The sequence below is a fragment of the Mustelus asterias genome, chromosome 3, assembly GCF_964213995.1.
Source record: "Mustelus asterias chromosome 3, sMusAst1.hap1.1, whole genome shotgun sequence".
Classification (NCBI taxonomy): Eukaryota; Metazoa; Chordata; class Chondrichthyes; order Carcharhiniformes; family Triakidae; genus Mustelus; species Mustelus asterias.
Genome location: NC_135803.1, coordinates 84,267,951 through 84,282,450, shown reverse-complemented (window position 1 = coordinate 84,282,450; position 14,500 = coordinate 84,267,951). Strand labels below are relative to the sequence as shown.

The 14,500-nt window shown below is 44.6% G+C and overlaps 1 protein-coding gene across 5 annotated transcripts in view; it reads right to left on the bottom strand.

Moving 5' to 3' along the window:
- The window catches only part of ryk (receptor like tyrosine kinase), a 434,764-nt gene that overhangs the window by 264,971 nt on the left and 155,293 nt on the right, over positions 1–14,500 (bottom strand). For all 5 annotated transcript variants that reach the window (XR_013497447.1, XR_013497448.1, XR_013497449.1 and 2 more), the window contains exon 7: positions 12,573–12,673. Coding sequence is in view for 2 of the 5 variants with exons in the window: in XM_078209276.1 (XP_078065402.1) it covers positions 12,573–12,673 (101 nt within the window). In the remaining 3 variants the exon portion in view is untranslated. The remainder of the gene's footprint in view (positions 1–12,572; positions 12,674–14,500) is intronic.

Genomic DNA, 14,500 nt, shown 5'->3' with positions numbered 1-14,500 from the left:
GCCTCCCACAACAGCCTGGGACACAATTCATCCGGACCTGGAGATTTGTCCACTTTTAAACCCGCCAATACCTCAAATGCCTTGTCACTATCGATGATAATTTTCTCTAGAGCCTCTCAGTCTCTCTTCCCAAGTTCCATAACTACCTCCTCATTCTCATGGGTGAACACAGATGTGAAATATTCATTTAAAACCCGCCGCCTTTACCCACAGATTTCCCCCTTGGTCCTTAATGGGCTCTACTTTTTCCCTGGTTAACCTCTTCCCATTGATATACTTATAGAATATCTTAGGATTGTCCCTACTTTTAGCCAGAGCTTTCTCATATCCCCTCTTCGTCTTCTAATTGATTTCTTAAGCTCCATCCTGCACTTTCAGTACTCCACTAATGCCTCTGCAGACTTACTCCCCTTATACCTGTTAAAAACCTCTCTTTTCCTTCTCATTGTATCCTGAATGTCTCTGGTCATCCATGGTTCACTGGATTTGTTATGTTGGGCCTGTACCATCCCCATTTCATCTTTGAACACCGCCGCCACCGCCCCCCCCCCCCCACCCCACCCCCACAACTGCTCTTCTGTGGATTTTCCCATAACTCATTCCAGTCTACCTTGACCAGATTCTGCCTTATTTTGTTAAAATCTATTCTGCCTCAATCCAAAATCTTATTCTGCAACATGTCTATTTCTTTGTCCATAACAAATTTGAATTGAACCATGTTGTAGTCACTATCACCAAAATGTTCCCCTACCAACACATCAGACACCTGTCCAGCTTCATTCCCAGAAGAGGAGAAATTTCTTCTCTCAGAGGGTAGTAAATCTGTGGAATTCTTACTGCAGAGGGCTGTAGAGGTTGGGTTGCTAAGTCTATTCAAGACTGAAATAGACAGATTTTTAATCAGTAAGGGAATCAAGGGTTAGGCGATAAGGCCAGAAAGTGGAGTTGAGGATGACCAAATCAGTCATGATTTGGCGGAACAGACTCAATGGTCTATGCTCCCCTACGTTGTATGGCCTTCTTCTGCTCCTAATTTGTATATACAATTATTTAGAATTGTAACATGCACCTTCAGCCAGAGAGTGGTGAATCTGTGGAACTCTTTGCTGCAGAAGGCTGTGGAGGCCAGGTCATTGAGTGTCTTTAAGAAAGAGATAGATAGGTTCTTGATTAATAAGAGGATCAGGGGTTATGGGGAAAAGGCAGGAGAATGGGGATGAGAAAAATATCAGCTATGATTGAATGGTGGAGCAGACTCGATGGGCCGAGTGGGGTCTAATTCTACTTATGATCTTATGCCGCACAACTAAAATGATGGAGATGGTTTTAGAAACGCAAAGCATAACAATACAGATCACATTGAGCTTTTTGAGACACTATTTCCTACTCAATTAGTAATTTATGAATGTAATACAGCTAAGAGATTCATGAAAATGTGTCCATTTGTAAGGATCCTATGAGCATTTAATAATATAGTTACATTTGAGTAATAGTTCACACTAGTGGATCAGAATAAATGTAATTAAACAGCCTGCTTCTGTGCTATAGCCAGCTCGCTATTGTTTAATACAAAAATGGCCAAGCAAAGAACAGGACACTACTGTGACCTGGTGGGAAATATGTTTAACTTTAAACTTCAGGCTGAGTATATGGGCTGCTTTGTTTACCGGCAACAAATGGCTTTGGTTTTACGACGGGTGATAAAGTCAAAAGGATACCAGATGATGGTTGTTTTCAAGGGGAAAGCTGTAACAACACATCTATGATAATAAAGTCATTCTAATCAATCTAATAGACAGAACAAATAGAAATGGAGCCACATGTCCGATTTTAATTGTTAAACAGGCTTAGGACACTGCCCTAAGGTCAGGCAGCTACGATAAACCACTTTGGATGATATGCATACGTGTGAAACTGCATGTGTTTTAGCCAGTCTCAAAGGAATAAATATTAGCGTTTTGAAAAACAGAATCAAGAAGAGAAGAACAGAAGTGTGGAATGTACTGCCTGCAGTGATAGTGGAGTCAGACACTTTAGGAACATTTAAGCGGTTATTGGATAGGCACATGGAGCACACCAGGATGATAGGGAGTGGGATAGCTTGATCTTGGTTTCAGATAAAGCTCGGCACAACATCGTGGGCCGAAGGGCCTGTTCTGTGCTGTACTGTTCTATGTTCTAGAAGAACTTCAAGCTGTAGACTTGATAAAGTCCGACCCCTCTCCATGGCTAAGCAGCATAAGTGAATAATGAAACACCTACAAGTCCATTAGCTAAGTATAAATAGTTAAAATTTATGTTTATATACTTGTTATAGTAGATTTGTAGGCGAATAGAAGCATTTAATTGTAATACAGTGCAAGAGAGTCAGTCTTGTAGCAGTCATTGGTATTTAAAGTCTTGCTACATTTTCCTAATAAAGGTGTGATTTGGTTTAAAGATAAAGTTTTGTGTTTATTAATTAACTGGAGCAAGGGTCTCCGTTAACAATTGTGCACTAGCATCCAAATGGAATAAATCTCAACTCCATATTTTTTCTCACTCAAATGCCTGTATTGCAACATTTCTACAATTAGGATTTCCCAATACATATTTAACCAAGTTTTATGATGTCTCATCTTCCTGTGGTCCAAAGATCCAAAAAGAAATGGTAGTTACATAGTTGACTACATCAATCAGGGAACACAAGAAAGCCACAGAGAAGCACGAAAGGGAGAGAATAGACAAGAGAAGCCAGGACAGATAGGATAGTGAGATAGAAAATAAGAAGTGTCGGCAAGAGTTTTCAACATCAAAATGGAAGACAAAGAGTGGCAGCGAATTAAAGAGCATGATGAAGAGATCATTTTAGAGTTCAACAATATGTTGCAGTAATGTTGCTGCATATTAAACTTATATTGCTGTTTCTGCATCATACACAGAGACACATGAAAACATATGTTTTTTCTGACTTGGAGGTCAGAGGTTAGTGATGTCATTAAGCTATAATCAAGAAACCAGGCTAATGTTCTGGGGACATGGGTTCTTTTGGAGTAAGATCCTTTTAAGGGATGAACTCTGTTTGGACCATGTGACCAATTCATCCAATAGGACAGGTGCACACATGGCCTAAAAGAGTGCGGGCTTTTGTCCTCAGTTTTTCGACTTGAAAATTGAAAGAGTATGGCCTGTATCTTGCTTGTAAATAAATAAATAGTTCATGGTTGATTATTAACTGGTGGTCGTCTGGATTCTCCATTACTACACTGGCCTTAATTACAGAGCAGAAGAGGCTTGCATTTTGATTCAAATCGATCTCAGTAAGCAGAAAATAAATTTTCATCATGCTGTTTTTCGGTAACCATTTGAAGCAAATTAAGAAGATTAAGTGCAATATGTAGAGCATATGCATTTTTTTAAAAGAGGGAACAATACAGTGGGGAAGAAGAAGAGCACCCGGAAGAAAGCCATGCTGATACGGGGAGAACGTGTAGACCCTGCACAGAGAGTGACCCAAGCTGGGTATCGAATCCGGTACCCTGGCGCTGAGGCAGCAGTGGTAACCGCTGTGCCGCCCATATCAAGGGTAAAATCAAGGAGAATCTACTAATCTAATAAAACAGAACTTCCACAAAGATCCCACAGTATGCCTCTATTTTCTCTCGAATAACAAAATGCCTCAAAATCAAATTACAGCATAATATTAATGACTTCTCTGGCAGTTTACTCTGCAAATCTATTGACCTTATAATCACAATGTTGTGTGATTAATTAAAAAATGAACATTCTGCCATTTCTTTCCATAATCAGGAAAATTTCAATTAGATTGGTCTGTTTAAAGGGTTTTCTAACAATGAACTGTCTAGAACCCTACACAACATACGAGACTACATCTCCACAATGTCTTATATAAACATCAATTTACTTTGACTTACACTCTGTTAATATAACATAGCATCCCATTTATCCAGTATAATTACAATTACAAGGGGCAGAAAACATGGTTAGGAGTTATCTATAGGCCCCCAAACAGTAATGGAGATGTAAAGGACGGTATTAGACAAGAAATTAGAGATGCATGCAATCAAGGTACAACTGTAATCTTGGTTGACTTTAAATATCAATTGGAAAAATCAAACTAGCAATGGTACAGTAGAGGAAGACAAAAACAGAAATTGCTGGAAAACCTCAGCAGGTCTGACAGCATCTGTGGAGAGAGAAAAGAGCCAACGTTTTGAGCTTGAATGACCCTTCATCAGAGCTGAAGATTATAGAAGATAGGATGATATTTACACTGTTAGGGTCCGGGTTGTGTGGTGGTGGTGGTGTGAGGAGGAAGAGGAGAGAGAATTGACATAGGTGTCATGCACAAAATTACAAAGGGAATGTAAATAGTGATGATCATGGCCGCGAAGGGTGCTGATAGTGGCCCATTAAGAGATCAGAATGTGTAAATGGCAGAACAAGATATGATGTGGAGATGCCGCCGTTGGACTGGGGTAAACACAGTAAGAAGTCTCACAACACCAGGTTAAAGTCCAACAGGTTTATTTGGTAGCAAAATAATTTGTAAATTGAGTGCGTGTCTTTATATGCCCTGTTTGTCAATAGAACTCCCACTCACCTGACGAAGGAGCAGCAAACGCTCCGAAAGCTAGTGGAGTTTGCTACCAAATAAACCTGTTGGACTTTAACCTGGTATTGTGAGACTTCTTACAGAACTAAGATAAGCAGAGTGTCAAAGGAAACCTATGACATGTAACAGATGACCCAATCAAGTTGGTGGAGGGGAGACCGTAGAGGGGGAAAAAGATGGAAAGCGAGATTTTTAAAAGGTGGACAAATTAAACGGTGGAAATAATGAAATTAAAAATAAATATATATCCGTCTTCACCCAAGAGAATGTGGATAAAAGCATGGAACTCAGGGAGAGAGAATGCAAGGTTCTTGAGCCAATTGACATAGGGAAGGACAAGGTATTGGAACTGTTGGCAGGCTTAGAAATGGACAAATCTCCAGGTCTGAGTGAACTGTGTCCCAGGCTGCTGTCAGGCAAGGGAGGAGATTGGGGCTCTGACCCAAATTTTTAATTCCTCTCCAGCCATGGTGGAGGTGCCAGAGAACTGAAAGGATTGTAGAGATAAGCCAGGGGACTACAGACCAGTGAGTCTCACATCAGTGGTCAGGAAACTATTGGAGAAAATTCTGAAGGAGCATCTATTTCCACTTGGAGAAGCGAGGCTTGTTTAGGGATATCCCCACCTTCACTCCCTCCACACTCGCGAGCACTGGCAGCAGTATGAACCATCTACAAGATGCACTGCAGCAACTCACCAAGGCTCTTTCAATTAAAAAGAAAAGAGCATCAGATACATGGCAACATCACCATCTGCAGGTTCCCCTCCAAGCCACTCACCAGCCTGATATGCAAATATACCACCGCTCCTTTACTGTCGCTGGGTCAAAATCCCGGATCTCCTTCCTTAACAGCACTGTGGGTCCACCTACAGCACATTGACTGCAGCAGTTCATGAAGACGGCTCATCACCACCTCCTCAAGGTCAATTAGGGATGGACAGTAAATGCTGGCCTAGTCAGCAACAGCCCCATCCCATGAAAGGATATAAAAAGGTTCCAGCATTAGCCAGAGATGGAAATCCCTAAATTTTTATTATTAGAACCATAGAACCATAGAAAATGACAGCTCAGAAACAGGCCTTTTGGCCCTTCTTGTCTGTGCCGAACCATTTTTTGCCTAGTCCCACTGACCTGCACTTGGACCATATCCCTCCACACCCCTCTCATCCATGAACCCGTCCAAGTTTTTCTTAAATGTTAAAAGTGACCCCGCATTTACCACTTTATCCGGCAGCTCATTCCACACTTCCACCACTCTCTGCGTGAAGAAGCCCCCCCTAATATTCCCTTTAAACTTCTCTCCTTTCACCCTTAACCCATGCCCTCTGGTTTTTTTCTCCCCTAGCCTCAGCGGAAAAAGCCTGCTTGCATTCACTCTATCTATACCCATCAAAATCTTATACACCTCTATCAAATCTCCCCTCAATCTTCTACGCTCCAGGGAATAAAGTCCCAACCTATTCAATCTCTCTCTGTAACTCAGCTTCTCAAGTCCCGGCAACATCCTTGTGAACCTTCTCTGCACTCTTTCAACCTTATTTACATCCTTCCTGTAACTAGGTGACCAAAACTGTACACAATACTCCAAATTCGGCCTCACCAATGCCTTGTATAACCTTGTAAGAAGTTTAACAACACCAGGTTAAAGTCCAACAGGTTTATTTGGTAGCAAAAGCCACACAAGCTTTCGAAGCTCTAAGCCCCTTCTTCAGGTGAGTGGGAATTCTGTTCACAAACAGAGCTTATAAAGACACAGACTCAATTTACATGAATAATGGTTGGAATGCGAATACTTACAACTAATCAAGTCTTTAAGAAACAAAACAATGGGAGTGGAGAGAGCATCAAGACAGGCTAAAAAGATGTGTATTGTCTCCAGACAAGACAGCCAGTGAAACTCTGCAGGTCCACGCAACTGTGGGAGTTACAAATAGTGTGACATGAACCCAATATCCCGGTTGAGGCCATCCTCGTGTGTGCGGAACTTGGCTATCAGTTTCTGCTCAGCGACTCTGCGCTGTCGTGTGTCGCGAAGGCCGCCTTGGAGAACGCTTACCCGAATATCAGAGGCCGAATGCCCGTGACCGCTGAAGTGCTCCCCAACAGGAAGAGAACAGTCTTGCCTGGTGATTGTCGAGCGGTGTTCATTCATCCGTTGTCGCAGCGTCTGCATAGTTTCCCCAATGTACCATGCCTCGGGACATCCTTTCTTGCAGCGTATCAGGTAGACAACGTTGGCTGAGTTGCAAGAGTATGTACCGTGTACCTGGTGGATGGTGTTCTCACGTGAGATGATGGCATCTGTGTTGATGATCCGGCACGTCTTGCAGAGGTTGCTGTGGCAGGGTTGTGTGGTGTCTTGGTCACTGTTCTCCTGAAGGCTGGGTAGTTTGCTGCGGACAATGGTCTGTTTGAGGTTGTGCGGTTGTTTGAAGGCAAGAAGTGGGGGTGTGGGGATGGCCTTGGCGAGATGTTCGTCTTCATCAATGACATGTTGAAGGCTCCGGAGGAGATGCCGCAGCTTCTCCGCTCCGGGGAAGTACTGGACAACGAAGGGTACTCTGTCCACTGTGTCCCGTGTTTGTCTTCTGAGGAGGTCGGTGCGGTTTTTCGCTGTGGCGCGTTGGAACTGTTGATCAATGAGTCTAGCGCCATATCCTGTTCTTATGAGGGCATCTTTCAGCATCTGGAGGTGTCTGTTGCGATCCTCCTCATCCGAGCAGATCCTGTGTTTACGGAGGGCTTGTCCGTAGGGGATGGCTTCTTTAACGTGTTTAGGGTGGAAGCTGGAGAAGTGGAGCATCGTGAGGTTATCCGTGGGCTTGCGGTACAGTGAGGTGCTGAGGTGACCGTCCTTAATGGAGATGCGTGTGTCCAAGAATGCAACCGATTCCGGAGAGTAGTCTATGGTGAGCCTGATGGTGGGGTGGAACTTGTTGATGTCATCACAGAGTTGTTTCAGTGATTGTTCACCATGAGTCCAAAGGAAGAAAATGTCATCGATGTATCTAGTGTATAGCATCGGTTGAAGGTCCCGTGCAGTGAAGAAGTCTTGTTCGAACCTGTGCATGAAGATGTTGGCATATTGAGGTGCAAATTTGGTCCCCATGGCTGCTCCGTGTGTCTGGATGAAGAACTGGTTGTTGAAGGTGAAGATATTGTGGTCCAGGATGAAGCGGATGAGATGTAAAATTGCATCTGGAAACTGGCAGTTGTTGGCGCTGAGCACTGAGGCCGTTGCAGCAATGCCATCGTCATGGGGGATGCTGGTGTAGAGTGCCGAGACATCCATTGTGACGAGGAGCGCTCCTGGTTCAACTGCTCCATGTGTGCCGAGTTTCTGTAGGAAGTCCGTCGTGTCGCGACAAAAGCTGGGGGTTCTTTGTACAATGGGTTTCAGGATGCCCTCGACATAGCCGGAGAGGTTCTCGCACAGGGTCCCATTGCCCGATACGATGGGACGGCCGGGTGTGTTTGCCTTGTGTATCTTCGGGAGGCAGTAGAGATCTCCAACGCGGGGAGTACGTGGGATGAGAGCACGGAGGGTGTTCTGAAGGTCCGGATCAAAGGTCTTGATCAGAGTGTTGAGTTGACGGGTGTGTTCTTTGGTCGGATCTGCAGGTAACTGTCTGTAGTGTTCCTCGTTGTTGAGTTGTCGGTACACTTCTTTGCAGTAATCCGTTCTGTTCAGTATGACGATGGCCCCTCCTTTGTCTGCTGGTTTGATGACAATGTTGCGGTTGGTCTTGAGAGCGTGGATGGCGTTACGTTGTGCTTGGGTGATGTTCGGGGCTGTCTTGTGAGTGCGGCTGATGAATTTGGTGTTGACGCACCTCCTGACGGCTTGGGCATACATGTCAAGTCGAGGGCAGCGACCTTCCGGAGGAGTCCAATTCGACTCTTTCCTCTTCGGATGCACTGCGGAACAACGAGGAACACTACAGACAGTTACCTGCAGATCCGACCAAAGAACACACCCGTCAACTCAACACTCTGATCAAGACCTTTGATCCGGACCTTCAGAACACCCTCCGTGCTCTCATCCCACGTACTCCCCGCGTTGGAGATCTCTACTGCCTCCCGAAGATACACAAGGCAAACACACCCGGCCGTCCCATCGTATCGGGCAATGGGACCCTGTGCGAGAACCTCTCCGGCTATGTCGAGGGCATCCTGAAACCCATTGTACAAAGAACCCCCAGCTTTTGTCGCGACACGACGGACTTCCTACAGAAACTCGGCACACATGGAGCAGTTGAACCAGGAGCGCTCCTCGTCACAATGGATGTCTCGGCACTCTACACCAGCATCCCCCATGACGATGGCATTGCTGCAACGGCCTCAGTGCTCAGCGCCAACAACTGCCAGTTTCCAGATGCAATTTTACATCTCATCCGCTTCATCCTGGACCACAATATCTTCACCTTCAACAACCAGTTCTTCATCCAGACACACGGAACAGCCATGGGGACCAAATTTGCACCTCAATATGCCAACATCTTCATGCACAGGTTCGAACAAGACTTCTTCACTGCACGGGACCTTCAACCGATGCTATACACTAGATACATCGATGACATTTTCTTCCTTTGGACTCATGGTGAACAATCACTGAAACAACTCTATGATGACATCAACAAGTTCCATCCCACCATCAGGCTCACCATAGACTACTCTCCGGAATCGGTTGCATTCTTGGACACGCGCATCTCCATTAAGGACGGTCACCTCAGCACCTCACTGTACCGCAAGCCCACGGATAACCTCACGATGCTCCACTTCTCCAGCTTCCACCCTAAACACGTTAAAGAAGCCATCCCCTACGGACAAGCCCTCCGTATACACAGGATCTGCTCGGATGAGGAGGATCGCAACAGACACCTCCAGACGCTGAAAGATGCCCTCATAAGAACAGGATATGGCGCTAGACTCATTGATCAACAGTTCCAACGCGCCACAGCGAAAAACCGCACCGACCTCCTCAGAAGACAAACACGGGACACAGTGGACAGAGTACCCTTCGTTGTCCAGTACTTCCCCGGAGCGGAGAAGCTACGGCATCTCCTCCGGAGCCTTCAACATGTCATTGATGAAGACGAACATCTCGCCAAGGCCATCCCCACACCCCCACTTCTTGCCTTCAAACAACCGCACAACCTCAAACAGACCATTGTCCGCAGCAAACTACCCAGCCTTCAGGAGAACAGTGACCAAGACACCACACAACCCTGCCACAGCAACCTCTGCAAGACGTGCCGGATCATCGACACAGATGCCATCATCTCACGTGAGAACACCATCCACCAGGTACACGGTACATACTCTTGCAACTCGGCCAACGTTGTCTACCTGATACGCTGTAAGAAAGGATGTCCCGAGGCATGGTACATTGGGGAAACTATGCAGACGCTGCGACAACGGATGAATGAACACCGCTCGACAATCACCAGGCAAGACTGTTCTCTTCCTGTTGGGGAGCACTTCAGCGGTCACGGGCATTCGGCCTCTGATATTCGGGGAAGCGTTCTCCAAGGCGGCCTTCGCGACACACGACAGTGCAGAGTCGCTGAGCAGAAACTGATAGCCAAGTTCCGCACACACGAGGATGGCCTCAACCGGGATATTGGGTTCATGTCACACTATTTGTAACTCCCACAGTTGCGTGGACCTGCAGAGTTTCACTGGCTGTCTTGTCTGGAGACAATACACATCTTTTTAGCCTGTCTTGATGCTCTCTCCACTCCCATTGTTTTGTTTCTTAAAGACTTGATTAGTTGTAAGTATTCGCATTCCAACCATTATTCATGTAAATTGAGTCTGTGTCTTTATAAGCTCTGTTTGTGAACAGAATTCCCACTCACCTGAAGAAGGGGCTTAGAGCTTCGAAAGCTTGTGTGGCTTTTGCTACCAAATAAACCTGTTGGACTTTAACCTGGTGTTGTTAAACTTCTTACTGTGTTTACCCCAGTCCAACGCCGGCATCTCCACATCTTGTATAACCTTACCATAACACTCCAACTTCTATACTCGACACTCCGATTTATAAAGGCCAATGTACCAAAGGCACTCTTTACGACCCTATCCACCTGTGACGTCACTTTTAGGGAATTCTGTACCTGTATTCCCAGATCCCTCTGTTCAACTGCACTCTTCAGAGTCCTACCATTTACCCTGTACGTTCTACTTTGGTTTGTCCTTCCAATGTGCAATATCTCACACTTGTCTGCGTTAAATTCCATTTGCCATTTTTCAGCCCATTTTTCTATTTGTCCAAATCCCTCTGCAAGCTTTGAAAACCTTCCTCACTGTCCACTACACCTCCAATCTTTGTATCATCAGCAAACTTGCTGATCCAATTTACCACATTATCATCCAGATCATTGATACAGATGACAAACAATAATGGACCCAACACCGATCCCTGCGGCACACCACGAGTCACAGGCCTCCACTCAGAGAAGCAATCCTGCACAACCACTCTCTGGCTTCTTCCATTGAGCCAGTGTCTAATCCAATTTACTACCTCCCCATGTATATCTAGCGACTGTACCTTCCTAACTAACCTCCCATGAGGGACCTTGTCAAAGGCCTTGCTGAAATCCAGGTAGACAACATCCACCGCCTTCCCTTCATCCACTTTCCTGGTAACCTCCTCGAAAAACTCTAATAGATTGGTCAAACATGACCTACCACGCACAAAGCCATGTTGACTCTCCCTAATAAGTCCCTGTCTATCCAAATATTTGTAGATCCTATCCCGTATCACACCTTCCAATAACTCGCCCACCACCAACATCAAACTTACTGGCCTATAATTTCCCGGATTTCTTTTGGAACCTTTTTTAAACAACGGAACAACATGAGCCACCCTCCAATCATCCGGCACCTCCCCCGTGAATACTGACATTTTAAATATGTCTGCCAGGGCCCCTGCAAGTTCAACACTAGCTTCCCTCAAGGTCCGTGGGAATACCCTGTCCGGTCCTGGGGATTTATCCACTCTGATTTGCCTCAAGACAGCGAGCACCTCCTCCCCTTTAATCTGTAAAGGTTCCATGGCCTCCCTACCAGTTTGCCCTATTTCCGTAGACTCCATGCCCGTTTCCTCAGTAAATACGGATGCAAAAAAACCATTTAGTATCTCCCCCATCTCTTTTGGTTCCATACACAGTCTACCACTCTGGTCTTCAAGAGGACCAATTTTATCCCTCACTATCCTTTTGCTCCTAACATACCTATAGAAGCTCTTTGGATTTTCCTTCACTCTGTCTGCCAAAGCAACCTCATGTCTTCTTTTAACCCTCCTGATTCCCCTCTTAAGTAGCTTCTTGCACTTTTTATACTCCTCGAGCATCTGATCTGTTCCTTGCTGCCTGTACATTTCATACAACTCTCTCTTCCTCTTAATCAGTGTTACAATCTCCCTCAAGATTTACAGACAATGCACATTGCTTTAATAGAACATTCTGGCAACTAACACTCTGGCCAGCATCTCCCTGTTTTGCCTGGTGGGATCCCTGGCAGTATGGCGTAAACATTGGAAAACACACCGGGGGTGGGGGGGGTCAGAAAATCCCACCCTCCATCTTACCCAGATCAAAGTCTAAACATCTTGAAAAATATTAAATAAATATATTTAAGTATCGTGAACCTAGCACAAAAAATCTTCAGATCTTGTTCTCCATTTCAAACAGACAAATAAGCAAATTTATACAACAAAGTTACGATTAGATATGGAAAAGCATAGAGCGCTCAGATAATTCACATTATGTTCATTTGGGAAAAGTTTTATCTTGTACTATTTAACTATGCAATTTTTTGTTTTACCAATAGGAATGCAGAAAGATAAACTTATATTCCAAAACACGATTAATATTTAACTCTACAATTAGCCTTGCCCGCAATCGTAAAAACAGGTATACAGTCTCTAATGATTCAAATGAAGGAAATCTTACTAGTGACGGGCGTTGCATTGTTGGGTGTATCAGCTCTCAAATACTGGGTGGTCTGCGTAGAGGGTTGCGACAGGCCTTGAGAGCTTCCACTTTCACTCATACTGACAACACATAAGACAAAGCTCATTACAATACATATACTGTATTTCCATTTGCAATTTTTATTATTTCATTCATATTTTAACAAGTTAAACAGCAAATTAGAATTATAGAATGGTTACAGCACATAAAGTGGCCATTCAGCCTGTTTATATTTATATTTATCCTGGAGGAGGGGACTGAATCTAGGGTATTCAAGTTTGCTGATGACACGAAGGTGAGTGGGAAAGCGAATTGCGTGGAGGACGCGGAAAGTCTGCAGAGAGATTTGGATAGGCTGAGTGAGTGGGCGAGGATCTGGCAGATGGAATATAACGTTAGCAAATGTGAGGTTATCCACTTTGGAAGAAATAATAGTAAATTGGAATATTATTTAAATGGAGGAAAATTACATCGTGCGACTGTGCAGAGGGACCTGGGGGTCCTTGTGCACGAATCGCAAAAACTCAGTCTGCAGGTGCAGCAGGTGATCAAGAAGGCGAATGGAATGTTGGCCTTTATCGCGAGGGGGATAGAATATAAAAGCAGGGAGGTCTTGCTGCAACTGTACAAGGCACTGGTGAGGCCGCAACTGGAGTAGTGTGTGCAGTTTTGGTCCCCTTATTTGCGAAAGGATATATTGGCCTTGGAGGGAGTGCAGAGAAGGTTCACCAGGTTGATACTGGAGATGAGGGGTGTAGCTTATGAGGAGAGATTAAACAGATTGGGTCTGTACTCGTTGGAGTTTAGAAGGATGAGGGGTGATCTTATAAAGACATATAAGATAATGAAGGGGCTGGATAGGGTAGAGGTGGAGAGATTCTTTCCACTTAGAAGGGAAACCAGAACTAGAGGGCACAGCCTCAAAATAAGGGGGGGGCCGGTTCAGAACAGAGTTGAGGGGGAACAACTTCTCTCAGAGGGTAGTGAATCTCTGGAATTCTCTGCCCATTGAAGTGGTGGAGGCTACCTCGCTGAATATGTTTAAAGCGCGGATGGATGGATTCCTGATCGATAAGGGAATTAAGGGTTATGGGGAGCAGGCAGGTAAGTGGATCTGATTCGCTTCAGATCAGCCATGATCTTGTTGAATGGCGGGGCAGGCTCGAAGGGCCAGATGGCCTACTCCTGCTCCTATTTCTTATGTTCTTATGTTCTTATCTATGTTGGTCTTGTGAAGGAGCACTTCACTAGTTACCACACCGTTTTTCCCCAAAGACGTGCAAATCTTTCCCTTTCTTATAGAAATGAGTTTTAGGTAGAACAATTCATCACTGCTCCATAAAGATTAAAACCATTTCTCGCCAAGTATGCGACAAAGAAAGCCAGTGGTTTATTAATTCGTGGTTAGGTAACCCCAGACTAGCTACCAGGCTTGTCTAGAGTATCAACATCCACTGAACAGGCATTATTGGCTGCAGCCCTCCAAATTTTACAAAACAAAACTGAAATGGCAAGCCTCCATGAGGTGGCTTTAAGGGTAATATCTATTAGAACATAAATTTAATTTGATTTTAGAAGAATTAAAGATGAGAAATAATTTAGTCTTACTTCGGTGGTCGGTAAGTAAATGGAAAAGGTCCTGAGGGATAGGATTTATGACCATTTGGAAAGATGCAGCTTAATCCGTGATAGTCAGCACGGATTCGTGAAGGGTAAGTCTTGCCTCACAAATTTGACTGAATTCTTTGAGGAGGTAACTAAGTGTGTAGATGAAGGTAGTGCAGTTGATGTCATATACATGGATTTTAGTAAGGCGTTTGATAAGGTTCCCCATGGTTGGCTCATGAAGAAAGTAAGGAGGTGTGGGATAGAGGGAAATTTGGCCGATTGGATAAATAACTGGCTAT